This window comes from Leucoraja erinacea, unplaced genomic scaffold (genome assembly GCF_028641065.1).
Source record: "Leucoraja erinacea ecotype New England unplaced genomic scaffold, Leri_hhj_1 Leri_430S, whole genome shotgun sequence".
Classification (NCBI taxonomy): domain Eukaryota; kingdom Metazoa; phylum Chordata; class Chondrichthyes; order Rajiformes; family Rajidae; genus Leucoraja; species Leucoraja erinaceus.
This window is the reverse complement of record NW_026576331.1, coordinates 56,278-70,000: the sequence shown is the minus strand read 5'-3', so window position 1 is coordinate 70,000 and position 13,723 is coordinate 56,278. Positions and strand designations below refer to the sequence as shown.

At 51.1% G+C, this 13,723-nt stretch overlaps 1 protein-coding gene across 1 annotated transcript in view; it reads left to right on the top strand.

Moving 5' to 3' along the window:
* Positions 1-13,723, top strand: part of LOC129693806 (roundabout homolog 2-like) — a 50,068-nt gene that overhangs the window by 29,696 nt on the left and 6,649 nt on the right. Inside the window, exon 8 of the mRNA XM_055630561.1 lies at positions 11,991-12,167. Within this exon, the coding sequence (XP_055486536.1) occupies positions 11,991-12,167 (177 nt within the window). The remainder of the gene's footprint in view (positions 1-11,990; positions 12,168-13,723) is intronic.

Below are 13,723 nucleotides of genomic sequence, written 5' to 3'. Positions count from 1 at the left end.
CAAGCCCTTAATAATCTTATATGTCTCAATAAGATTCCCTCTCATCCTTCTAAACTCCAGAGTGAAAAAGTGTTTCCTCGTCTCCGTTCGAAATGGCTTACTCCTTTTTCTTAAACTGTAGGGAGGGGGGGGTGAGGGTTGGGGGGTGGGGGGTGGGGGTGGGGGGGGGGGGGGGGGGGTGGGGGGGGGGGAGGGGGGGGGAAAAAGGGGGGGGGGGGGGAGGGGGGGGAGAGGCTGCATAGAGAGCAATGAGGGACAAGCATGGACCTGATTGAACACTTTTTAACCCAGTCGCTGGTCTTTACGTGGCCCCTCTTTGCATACCTTGTGTATATTGTACGCAAATTTCACTGTGATATGTGAGAAGAATTTTGCCGTGACTTGTCACATGTTGGTGGCCCAGCGGTACAGTTGCTGCCTTGAGGGCCCTGTCCCACTTTCGCGACCTAATTCACGACCATTTTTACTCGTGGACATTTTTCAACACGCTAGAAAAAACGCCGCGACCTACTTCATGCCACGAGCGCCTGCTACCAGCATCGCGGCCCGCTACAACCTACCTACGACCTCGAGGGCAAACTCGGCAGAGGTCGTGAATTGGGTCGTGAGAGTGAGACAGGCCCTTGACAGCGCCGGAGACCCGGGTTCGATCCCGACTACGGGCGCTGTCTGTACGGAGTTTGCACGTTCTCCCCGTCACCTGCGTGGGTTTTCTCCGAGATCTTCGGTTTCCTCCCACACTCCAAAGACGTGCAAGTTTGTAGGTTAATTGGCTTGGTGTAAATGTAAAAATTGTCCCTAGTGGGTGTAGGATAGTCTAAGCGTGCGGGGATCGCTGGTCGGCGCGGACATGGTGGGCCGAAGGGCCTGTTTCCGCGCTGGGGAAGTTTTGGGCCGGGCCCCTTCTAATCCTCATGCATGTAAGATGTCGGCATTCATACATGTAAATTCAGTTTAGTTTCGAGATACAGCACAGAAACAGGCCTTTCGGCCCACCGAGTCCGTTCTGACCAGCGATCCCCGCACGCTAACACTACCCTACACACACACACGAGGGACAATTTATATTTATACTGAAGCCAATTAACTTACAAACCTGTACGTCTTTGGAGTGTGGGAGGAAACCGGAGCGCCCGGAGAAAACCCACGCAGGTCACGGGGAGAACGTGCAAACTCTGCACAGACCGCGCCCGTAGTCGGGATCGAACCTGGGTCTCTGGCGCTGTGAGGCAGCAACTCTACCCTGTGCCGGCCACAAGTTAACCATTCAGGACGGTTCAGCGATGGCGTGAATGAGGAAACCGGCTGCTGCAGAAGATATCGAGACCAAACGTAGACTGGGCTACCGTCTCGCTGAACACCTTCGCTCAGTCCAGCTGGGCCAACCTGATCTCCCGGTGGCCCAACACTCTAACTCCACCTCCCATTCCCACACTGACCTTTCTGTCCTGGGCCTCCTCCATTGTCGGAGTGAGAGCCCAACGCACATTGGAGGAGCAGCGCCTCATATTCCACTTGGGCAGTCTGCACCCCAGCGGCATGAACATTGACTTCTCTAACTTCAGATAGTCCCTGCTTTCTCCCTCTCTCTCCATCCCCTCCCCCTTCACAGTTCCCCCACCAGTCTTACTGTCTCCGACTACCTTCTATCTCTCTTTGATTTGTCGTATGAACATTTTGAAGAAGGGTCTCGACCCGAAACGTCACTTATTTCTTTTTCTCCAGAGATGCTGCCTGACCCGCTGAGTTACTCCAGCACTCTGTGAAACGTCACCTATCCATGTTCTCCACAGATGCTGCCTGACTCGCTGAGTTACTCCAGCACTCTGTGAAACGTCACCTATCCATGTTCTCCACAGATGCTGCCTGACCCGCTGAGTTACTCCAGCACTCTGTGTCTACCTTCTGAAACATTCATCAGCTTTGAGCTTTCTTGAGCCTCTCGGCTATTGTTTCAGCAAATAGTGAGCTGGCAGATCCTCTCTATCTCCTCTTTCAATGTCCATCACGATGTTTTATCTGAGCTATAATCCAATTATCACTCTCTATCTTCTTTCCATTTTTCTCATGAACTGTGTAATGCTTTTTGCCACATGTATCGAGGTGACTGAAATTCCTTTTTTGTATTCAGTTGAGTAAAAACATAATGTCCCACTTGGGCGACTACAGGCGCCTGGCACAACATAATCAATGTGTTGAAACGTTTTTGGCGACAATTTTTGCTGCCTTAAGTTGTCGCCACGTAACATAGAAACATACACAATAGGTGCAGGAGTAGAGGCCATTCGGCCCTTCGAGCCTGCACCGCCATTCAATGTGATCATGGCTGATCATCCAACTCAGTATCCCGTACCTGCCTTCTCTCCACACCCCCTGATCCCTTTAGCCACAAGGGCCACATCTAACTCCCTCTTAAATATAGCCAATGAACTGTGTGGCCTCAACTACCGTCTGTAGCAGAGAATTCCACAGATTCACCACTCTCTGTGTGTGTGAAGAAAAATGTTTTCCTCATCTCGGTCCTAAAAGATTTCCCCCTTATCCTTAAACTGTGTGTGACCCCTTGTCCTGGACTTCCCCAACATCGGGAACAATCTTCCTGCATCTAGCCTGTCCAACCCCTTAAGAATTTTGTAAGTTTCTATAAGATCCCCTCTCAATCTCCTAAATTCTAGTGAGTATAAACCAAGTCTATCCAGTCTTTCTTCATAAGACAGTCCTGACATCCCAGGAATCAGTCTGGTGAACGTTCCTGCATCTAGCCTGTCCATACTCCCTGACCCCTTTAGCCACAAGGGCCACATCTAACTCACTCTTAAATATGAAGGGGCCAATAAACTGTGTGGCCTCGACTACCTTCTGCGGCAGAGAGTTCCAGAGATAACTCACCCCTTATAAAACCGACCAACCTCCTCGGTCTCATCCCATGGCAGCGTCTAGGTTCGTCGACTTCAAGCAGGAATTACACACGCCTGTTAAGGAAGTCATTGAGACATTGCTTTATCTCATAAAAATGTTAATACAACCATTATCCAAGTGGCGGTGTCGGAGGTGCGGGCTCCCGGGTGGGTAATGGATCTAACCAGCGCACGTTTCAAGGCCCGCGCGTCCTCTGGTGTGAATAATGTCGTGGGGGAATATAATGAACCATCATAAATTCATCTTATCATCACAGGTCCAATCAAGCTTAACTCAGACACCGTATTACCCTGACATCTCTCCGTTCAGGTGCAGTCGGAAGGAAGTGTTTAATGTCTAAATTAGAAGCCCCCTGTTGTGCAAGGAATTAATTGCACTCATAATGCAAAACGCTTCCGTTTAGTTTAGTTACTCCAACATTTTGTGTACGGACTGAAAAGGGGTTGTGAACTGACACGATATTACACAATAGGCAATAGGTGCAGGAGTAAGTAGGCCATTCAGCCCTTCGAGCCAGCACCGCCATTCACTAGACAATAGACTATAGACAACAGGTGCAGGAGGAGGCCATTCAGCCCTTCGAGCCAGCATAGCCATACAATAGACAATAGGTGCAGGAGTAAGTAGGCCATTTGGCCCTTCGAACCAGCACTGCCATTCACTAGACAATAAGTGCAGGAGTAAGTAGGCCATTCAGCCCTTCGAGCCAGCATAGCCATTCAATAGACAATAGATAACAGGTGCAGGAGTAGGACATTCGGCCCTTCGAGCCACACCGCCATTCAATGTGATCATGGCTGATCATCCCCAACCAGTACCCCGTTCCTGCCTTCTCCCCACATCCCCTGACTCCGCTATCTTTAAGAGCACCATCTAACTTAGTTTAGTAGTGTTTTAGTTTAGTTTCTCCATGGATATTGGGACGAGATTCCAGGGGGAAAGTTGGCTGAAACCCATGAATTCTTCTCAATAAATGAGGATAGTAACAGCGGATGTATTGACAATGTCTGAAGCGCAGTGAATATAATTTGCCAGTCTTACCATCGGCAAATCTTTAGCTTTCTCGACTTTGAGCAATAGGCAATAGACGATAGGTGCAGGAGTAGAGGCCATTCGGCCCTTCGAGCCAGCACCGCCATTCAATGTGATCATGGCTGATCATCCCCAATCAATACCCCGTTCCTGCCTTCTCCCCATATCCCCTGACTCCGCTATCTTTAAGAGCCATATCTAGCTCTCTCTTGAAAGTATCCAGAGAACCGCCCTCTGAGGCAGAGAATTCCACAGAGGCTGACGTCTTTTTGAAAGGTCAGATTGGGAATGGGAGGGGGAGTTGAAGTGCTGAGCCCCCGGGAGATCAGGTAGGTTAAGACGGACTGTGCGGAGAGTTCGGCGAAACGATTGCTGAGCCTGCGCTTGGTCTCACCGATGTAGAGAAGTCCCGAATCCCCCACCCCCCCCCCCCCCCCCCCCCAGGACTTTATTCAGCAAAGTGCATGATGCAGTATAGCAAAAGTACATTCAAAGGTTACAATACATCAACCAATCATTAGAGTACATGGGAGCGGTCATTTTTTACAATGCTCTCGACCTCCATGGACGTGGGCCCAGAAAAGGGGCAGGCAGTCGACTCTGGCATGACCATCAACCGCCCACTCCTCTCTCCCCTCTCTCTCCCCCCTCTCCCCCTCTCACCCCCTCCCCCCCTCCTCCCCCTCTCCCCCCTCCCCCCCCTCTCTCCCCCTCCCTCTCTCCCCCCCCCCCCCTCTCTCTCTCTCTCCCTCTCTCCCCCCCCTCTCCCCCTCTCTCCCCTCTCTCTCCCCCCCCCTCTCCCGCCCCCCCCCTCCCTCCCTCTCTCTCTTCCCCTCTCCCCCTCTCTCCCTCTCCCCCCTCCCCCTCTCCCTTCCTCTCCTCCCCCTCTCTCTCCCTCCCCCCCCCTCCTCCTCCCTCTCCCCCTCTCTCTCCCTCTCCCCCTCCCCCCCCCCCCCTCCCCCCTCCCCCCTCCCCCTCCCCCCCCTCCCCCCCCCCCCCTCCCCCTCCCCCCCCCCCCCCCCCCCCCCCCCCCCCCTCTCCCCCCCCCCCCCTCCCTCCCCTCCCTCTCCCCCCCCCTCTCCCCCCTCCCCCCCCCCCTCCCCCCCTCCCCCCCCCCCCCCCCCCTCCCCCTCCCTCCCCCCCTCCCCCTCTCCCCCTCTCCCCCCTCTCCTCCCTCTCCCCCTCTCCCTTCCCCTCCCCTCTCCTCTCTCTCATCTCTTTCCCTCCCTATCTCTCCCCCCTCTCCCCCCCTCTCCCCCTCCCTCCCTCCCCCCCTCCTCCCTCTCTCTCCTCCCCCCCTCTCTCCCCCCTCTCTCCCCCCCCTCTCCCCCTCTCTCAAATTCACATTGGATTTGAACGTTTGATTTTTTCAGTTTTTCCCCCCCTTTCAACATCTGCGCCTGTCGGAGACCACCGATGGAAATGCCAGAACTCAGCTTTGAAACGGAGCTGGTCACTGCTGTTGAAGTAGTCACGTCATGTAGAGGGGCCAACTCACACACCGACAAACCCCTGTATCAGTCTCTGCTCCATTTGAAGCCTGATATGTTTTTTGTTTTTTCAAACCATGCAGCCTTGCGACTCGTAGCGTGATAGGAATATTTTTTCCTAAGTTTCCCCAGAGCAATTCCAGCACCCGTGACTTGAGGTGGTGAACAGCGCAGCACTAATTCCATGGGTCTTGGATTTCACCTTTATTCCCCACTTGCATCCTGGAGTATTAGGTCATTTACTTTCCTCTAGGTAAGCTTCATAATTAGGTGTTCCTGGATTTCGGAAAATATCTCCCTCCGTTCCCTCTCCGCTCAACCCCTTTCTGAATTCTTTCTTTCTGATATTTCTCTCATAGAAACATAGACAATAGGTGCAGGAGTAGAGGCCATTCGGCCCTTCGAGCCTGCACCATTCGCCATTCAATATGATCATGGCTGATCATCCAACTCAGTATCCCGTACCTGCCTTCTCTCCATACCCTCTGATCCCTTTAGCCACAAGGGCCACATCTAACTCCCTCTTAAATATAGCCAATGAACTGTGGCCTCGACTACCCTCTATGGCAGAGAGTTCCAGAGATTCACCACTCTCTGTGTGAAAAATGTTTTTCTCATCTCGGTTTTAAAGGATTTCCCCCTTATCCTTAAACTGTGTGACCCCTTGTTCTGGACTTCCCCAACATCGGGAACAATCTTCCTGCATCTAGCCTGTCCAACCCCTTAAGAATTTTGTAAGTTTCTATAAGATCCCCTCTCAATCTCCTAAATTCTAGAGAGTATAAACCAAGTCTATCCAGTCTTTCTTCATAAGACAGTCCTGACATCCCAGGAATCAGTCTGGTGAACCTTCTCTGCACTCCCTCTATGGCAATAATGTCCTTCCTCAGATTTGGAAACCAAAACTGTACGCAATACTCCAGGTGTGGTCTCACCAAGACCCTGTACAACTGCAGTAGAACCTCTCTGCTCCTATACTCAAATCCTTTTGCAATGAAAGCTAACATACCATTCGCTTTCTTTACTGCCTGCTGCACCTGCATGCCTACCTTCAATGACTGGTGTACCATGACACCCAGGTCTCGCTGTATCTCCCCCTTTCCCAATCGACCAAAACTGTACGCAATACTCATAGAAACATTTGGCCCTTCGAGCCAGCTAACAAACTCCTCAAGTGACCTCCGCAGCAGATATGACTTCACGTTTCCTGCAGGAAGCAACTACAGATGCTGGTTTATACCCAAGACAGATCAGAAACGTCGCCTATTTCCTTCGCTCCACAGATGCTGCCTCACCCGCTGAGTTTCTCCAGCATTTTTGTCTCCCTTCAGTTTCATTGATTTTGCCTTTCATCTTTGTACAAGTCCCTGTGATGGGATTTGGACCAGGGAGAGACAACAGGATACAACTGCGGTGAGGGGCGTTCTTTAAAAATGTGGATGCGACTCTTACAACCATATAACAATTACAGCACGGAAACAGGCCATCTCGGCCCTTCTAGTCCGTGCCGAACACGTATTCTCCCCTAGTCCCATCTACCTGCGCTCAGACCATAACCCTCCATTCCTTTCCCATTCATATACCTATCCAATTTATTTTTAAATGATAAAATCAAACCTGCCTCCACCACCTTCACTGGAAGCTCATTCCACACAGCCACCACTCTCTGAGTAAAGAAGTTCCCCCCTAAACTTCTGTCCCTTAATTCTCAAGTCATGTCCTCTTGTTTGAATCTTCCCTACTCTCAATGGGAAAAGCTTGTCCACGTCAACTCTCTCTATCCCTCTCATCATTTTAAAGACCTCTATCAAGTCCCCCCTTAACCTTCTGTGCTCCAGCGAATAAAGACCTAACTTGTTCAACCTTTCTCTGTAACTTAGTTGTTGAAACCCAGGCAACATTCTAGTAAATCTCCTCTGTACTCTCTCTATTTTGTTGACATCCTTCCTATAATTGGGCGACCAAAATTGTACACCATACTCCAGAATTGGCCTCACCAATGCCTTGTACAATTTGAACATTACATCCCAACTTCTATACTCAATGCTCTGATTTATAAAGGCCAGCACACCAAAAGCTTTCTTTACCACCCTATCTACATGAGATTCCACCTTCAGGGAACTGTGCACAGTTATTCCTAGATCCCTCTGTTCAACTGTATTCCTCAACATCCAACCATTCACTTGCAGGCCGCTAATTCCTCTTCACGAATTATAGATGTAGAATTAGGTCGTTCGGCCCGTCGAGTCCACTCCACCATTCAATCATGGCTGATCTATCTCTCCTAACCCCATTCTCCTGCCTTCTCCCCATAACCCCTGACACCCGCACTAATCAAGAATCTATCTATCTCTGCCCTAAAACTATCCACTGACTTGTGGCCTCCACAGCCGTCTGTGTGGCAAAGAATCCTACAGATTCACCACCCTCTGACTAAATAAATTCCTCCTCAAGGAACGTCCTTTAATTCTGAGGCTGTGCCCTCTGATCCTAGACTCTCCCACTAGTGGAAACATCCTCTCCACATCCACTCTATCCAGGCCTTTCACCATTCATTAATTTTCAATGAGTTCCCCATTCATCTATATGTCTCTGCTGTAAAAAAATATCCACTGACTTGTGGCCTCCGCAGCTGTCTATGGCAAATAATTCTACAGATTCACCACCATTTATGAACTCTAACCTTGTTCCGTTGTGCAGCCTACAGGATTCCTTCCCGTTCCACAGCCGAGGATCCCACCTGCCGTTCTCCACTTGAGACATATCTGATCTCAATAGACAATACACAATAGGTGCAGGAGTAGAGGCCATTCGGCCCTTCGAGCCAGCACCGCCATTCAATGTGATCATGGCTGATCATCCCCAATCAGTGCCCCGTTCCTGCCTTCTCCCCATATCCCCTGACTCCACTATCTTTCTGAGCCCTATCTACCTCTCTCTTGAAAGTTTCCAGAGAACCGGCCTCCACCGCCCTCTGAGGCAGAGAATTCCACAGACTCACAACTCTCTGTGAGGAAAAAGTGTTTCCTCGTCTCCGTTCTAAATGGCTTACCCCTTATTCTTAAACTGTGTGTGTGTGGCCCCTGGTTCTGGACCCCCCCAACATCGGGAACATATTTCCTGCCTCTAGCGTGTCCAAGCCCTTAACAATCTTATACTTTTCAATGAGATCCCCTCTCATCCTTCCAAACTCCAGAGTGTACAAGCCAACAGCCGCTCCATTCTCTCAGCATATGACAGTCCACATCACCGAATTATCAAGACACTAGAGTTTCAAAGGACGATGTTGCAATCCATACTAGATTCAAGATTCAAGATTCAATTTATTTGTCATTCGGACCCCTTGAGGTCCAAACGAAAAGCTGTTTCTGCAGCCATACATTACAAACAAATAGACCCAAGACGCAACATAATTTACATAAACATCCATCACATCGCTGTGATGGAAGCCCAAAAAAACTTATCTCTCCACTGCACTCCCCCCCCCCCCCCCCCCCCCCCCCGATGTCAGAGTCAAAGTCAAAGCCCCCGGCTGGCGATGGCGATTGTCCCGCGGCCATTAAAGCCACGCCGGGTGATGCGAGGTCGCACACCGGGTTCTTGATGGAAGGCCAAAAAAGTAAAATAGTAAAATAGTTTACTAATTTACTAATATAGTAAACTAGACTAAGTGGGACCCCTTGGGTCCCAGCATCACACGGGAGGGCTGGTCACCAACGCAATATCCCCTGACTCCGCTATCTTTAAGAGCTCTATCCAGCACTCTCTTGAAAGCTCCAGAGAACTCCTCCACCGCCCTCTGAGCAGGAATTCAACAGACTCCAACTCTCTGTGGTGTTTCCCTCGTCCGTTCTAAATGGCTTACCCCTTATTCTTAAACGGTGTGTGTGGCCCCTGGTTCTGGACTTACCCAAATTCGGGAACATGTTTCCTGCGTCCAGCGTGTCCAAACCCTTAACGATCTTATACTTTGTGTGTGGCCCCCTGGTTCTGGACTCCCCCCAACACCGGGAACATGACCCTCCCTTCCCTTGCAGGTTCAATATCCGAGGGAAGAGCATGGTGACTTTACGCAAGCCTGGCCACAGCGGCAGACCGCGCCGGCTACACGATGGAAGGCACCAGCCTCATGAAGACAGGTTTGTACCTGGAGCTGCTCCATCAACAACAGGAGGCCCTTGGGACTGACCTTCCTGTCCCTTCATCTTCTCTCCAACGCCTCCTCTATCCAACTCTTCCACCCCTTGCTATCCACTTCACCTCCCCCCCCCTTATTCACTCTTGGGGGAGCAGCGACAATTTCCGAGTCGTATCTCCAAAACCAAGTTGTAACCTACAAAGAAAATCATATTTCCAATAACCTCGCAATGTGTTTGGTCCTATATATTGGTCATAAGTGATTGGAGCAGAATTAGGCCATTCGGCCCATCAAGTCTACTCCACCATTCAATGGTGGCTGGTCTATCTCTCCCTCTCAACCCCATTTAGTTTAAGTTTAGTTTTGAGATATTGAGTGTGGAGATTTATGCCATTCAATCATGGCTGATCTATCTCTCCCTCTTAACCCCATTCTGCTGCCTTCTGAAGAAGGGCTTTGGGCCGAAACGTCGCCTATTTCCTTTGCTCCATAGATGCTGCCGCACCTGCTGAGTTTCTCTAGCACTTCTCCCCATAACCCCTGACACCCGCGCTAATCAAGAATCTATCTATCTCTGCCTTAAAAATATCCACTGACTTGTGGCCTCCACAGCTGTCTGTGTGGCAAAGAATTCCACAGATTCACCACCCTCTGGCTAAAGAAATTCCTCCTCATCTCCTTCCTAAAAGAACGTCCTTTAATCCTGAGGCTGCGACCTCTGGTCCTAGACTCTCCCACTAGTGGAAACATCCACTTCACATCCACCCTACGATTTGGGCTCTGCTAATTCCTCTGCTTGCTTGAGCCTGTGATCTCTGCTTCTGGTGAACTGCTCGCCCCTCTATCTCTCTTCCCTCTCCTTCCGAGAGTCTTCTAAAACCTGTTGAAGAGGGCGGACCTCACTCTCTCTCGGGATGAGACCCTCTGACCATCTAACCGCGTCCGTTCAGTGCTGATTTATCCTGCTCACTTTGTCTTAATATCTGTCTTGGTTTGACTATCGTAGATGTCCAATTTGGAATTGGTTAGCCTATGATGAGCGTTTGTCGGCACTGGGCCTGTACTCACTGGAGTTTAGAAGAATGATGGGGGGGGAACCTCATCGAAACGTACAGAATAGTGAAAGGCCTGGATAGAGTGGATGTGGAGAGGATGTTTCCACTAGTGGGAAGAGACAAGGAGGAACAGTTAGCGCCCTGTCCCACTGTACGAGTTCATTCCAAGAGCTCTCCCCGAGTTTGTCCTAATTCCAACTCGGAGATTTACGGTAATGGCCGCTCGTCGGTACTCGGGGCTCTCGTGGACATTTTTCAACGTTGAAAAATCTTCACCAGTCTCCCCGTGCTTACCTGCCGTTAGCGAGTCTTCCCGAGTACCTGCCGTTAGCGTTACGAGCCGCTAAGAGACGCCCCCGAGCTCCGACGTACCCGCTACGTTCATTCTCCGTGCTTACCACGAGTTTGATTTTTTTTTAACTCGGGAGAGCTCTTGGAATGAACTTGTACTGTGGGACAGGGCTGTTAGACAGGTACATGGATAGGACAGGTTTGGAGGGATATGGGCCAAACGCGGGCAGGTGGGACTGGTGTAGCTGGGACATGTTGGATTGGGAGCAATCTCCCTGCATCTAGCTAATCCTTTTGCTATGAAAGCTAACATACCATTCGCTTTCTTCACTGCCTGTATATACACACACAATATATATATAGTGTGTATATAGTATATACACACACAATAAATAAACAGGTAACATGCAATAGGCTGTTATTGTTCAGAGCTTGTTTGATGCCGAGTTTAATAGCCTGATGGCTGTGGGGAAGGGGCTATTCCTGAACCTGGACGTTGCAGTCTTCAGGCTCCTGAACCTTCTACCTGATGGCAACGGAGAGATGAGTGTGTGGCCAGGATGGTGTGTGGGTCCTTGATGATACTGCCAGCCTTTTTGAGGCAGCGACTGCGATAGATCCCCTCGATGGTGGGGAGGTCAGAACCGATGATGGACTGGGCAGCAGTCAGGACTTTCCACCCAGGGAAAAAGGTTCTGACTGTCTGCCCTATCTAGGCATCCCATAAAATCTACAGGACATGCGTTTCCCTTCAACCTCCTTTCTTTTAAGATCTTTTTATTAGCTTTTTTTTCAAAAACAAACACAAAACAACAAAAACAAAAAGAATAATGAGAAACATAATGAAGATTTTGATACCTCGGGTTACATTAATCACAGATATAACCTAACTATTGACTCCAGTGTCAACATACACATTGAGTATAGACCTCCCGGGCTCTATGTAAATATTGTTGAATCTTTAAAAGAAAAGTTATATGTAGAAAAAGCAAAAAGCCTCCGACGCTCCAGAGAGTTTCTCCGATACGTTGAGTGTCTAACGTGTAAACCGTCTTGTGTCGACAGGTAAAGGCTATTCTTCGTCCCATCGGCTGAGGCCCAGCAGTCCCTTCTCTACGAACAGTAGCATGAACGGGTCGCAGAGCCAGTGTGAGCGGACGAGGCTGCCCATGAAACACAAGGCACCCGGAGTCCGAGTGGAACAGCCCGCGGCCCCACACCGGCGAGAGGCAGCGGCGGACGGTGAGTCACGGTTTGGGGCCAGGGCGCCGAGCGTCCCGTCCCGCCCCTCGTCCCGTCTGTGGGAGTACTGGCGGCTGGGCTGGGCAAATCCTCGCTTAGCTGGAGGTAGATAAAAATGCTGGAGGAACTCAGCGGGTGAGGCAGCATCTCTGGAGCGAAGGAAATAGGCGACGTTTCGGGTCGAGACCCTTCTTCGGACTGATGTGTGGGGGGGAGGGGGGAAGAAGAAAGGAAGAGGCGGAGACAGTGGGCTGTGTTGGAGAGCTGGGAAGGGGAGGGGAAGGAGGGAGAAAGCAGGGACTACCTGAAATTGGAGAAGTCAATGTTCGTACCGCTGGGGTGTAAACTGCCCAAGCGGAATATGAGGCGCTGCTCCTCCAATTTGCGGTGGGACTCACTCTGGCCATGGAGGAGGCCCAGGACTGAAAGGTCAGATTGGGAATGGGAGGGGGAGTTGAAGTGCTGGGCCACCGGGAGATCAGGTTGGTTGGTGCGAACTATACGGAGGTGTTGGGCGAAGCGATCGCCAAGCCTGCGCTCCAACTCGCTCTCGTCGGAGCCAGGCGCCGAAACCCTTCCCGCTCAACATGAGCCGCCTTTCCTCAACACGCCTTCACCTCCCTCCGAGACGCAGGGAGGCGTCTCCCGTGCCGGGCTCCTCCTCCAAACCCTGCACTTCCTCGCCCAGTACAGGGCCGGTCCCACGAGCGTGCAACTCCATGCGGCGAGCGCGACCTAACGTGGTCGCTTGAGCCGTACGGCCTCGCGGGGCCGGTCCCACTTCGATCGCCGGAGTTGTGGTCCCGACATCGCGCGGGGCTCCGAAAAACTGACCGTGTTCAAACATTCCGCGCGGCAACGGCCCGCCGGCCCGCAGCGGCATTGAGGCCGTACGCAGCGTCTTGACGGGCGTACGCCCAGCGCGAACTTCCCACGGACTTCATGTCAACTCGTACGGGATCACTCGACCACCGCGCGGCCCCCGCTTCCGGTTTGGTCGCGCTTGCCGCGTGCAGTCGCGTGCTCGTGGGACCGGCCCTTACAGTCCTGATAGAACGTTGACCAGTACAGTCCTCCCTCAAGCCCGCACCTAACCCAACTCTGTACAGTACGCACTTACTAAGTCACAAGTACCGAGGTACACTCACTTTCTAAAGCACATTTAAAAAACAACTCTCGTTGGCCAAAGTGCTTTACAATGGCAAAAGCTTTTTGTCGCGTGCTAACCAGTCAGCGGAAAGACAACACGTGATTACAATCGAGCCGTCCACAGTGTACAGATACATGATAAGGGAATAACGTTTAGTGCAAGGTAAAGGCAGCAAAGTCCGATCAAGGATAGTCCGAGGGTCACCAATGAGGTAGATAGTAGTTCAGGACCGCTCTCTGGTTGTGGTGGGATGGTTCAGGTTCGGTTAGTTTAGCTTAAAGATACAGCGCAGAAACAGGCCCTTCGGCCCTCCGAGTCCGTGCCGACCAGCGATCCCCGCACGCTAACACTATCCTACGCCCACACATGGAATAATTTACATTTTACACCAAGCCAATCGGTCAAC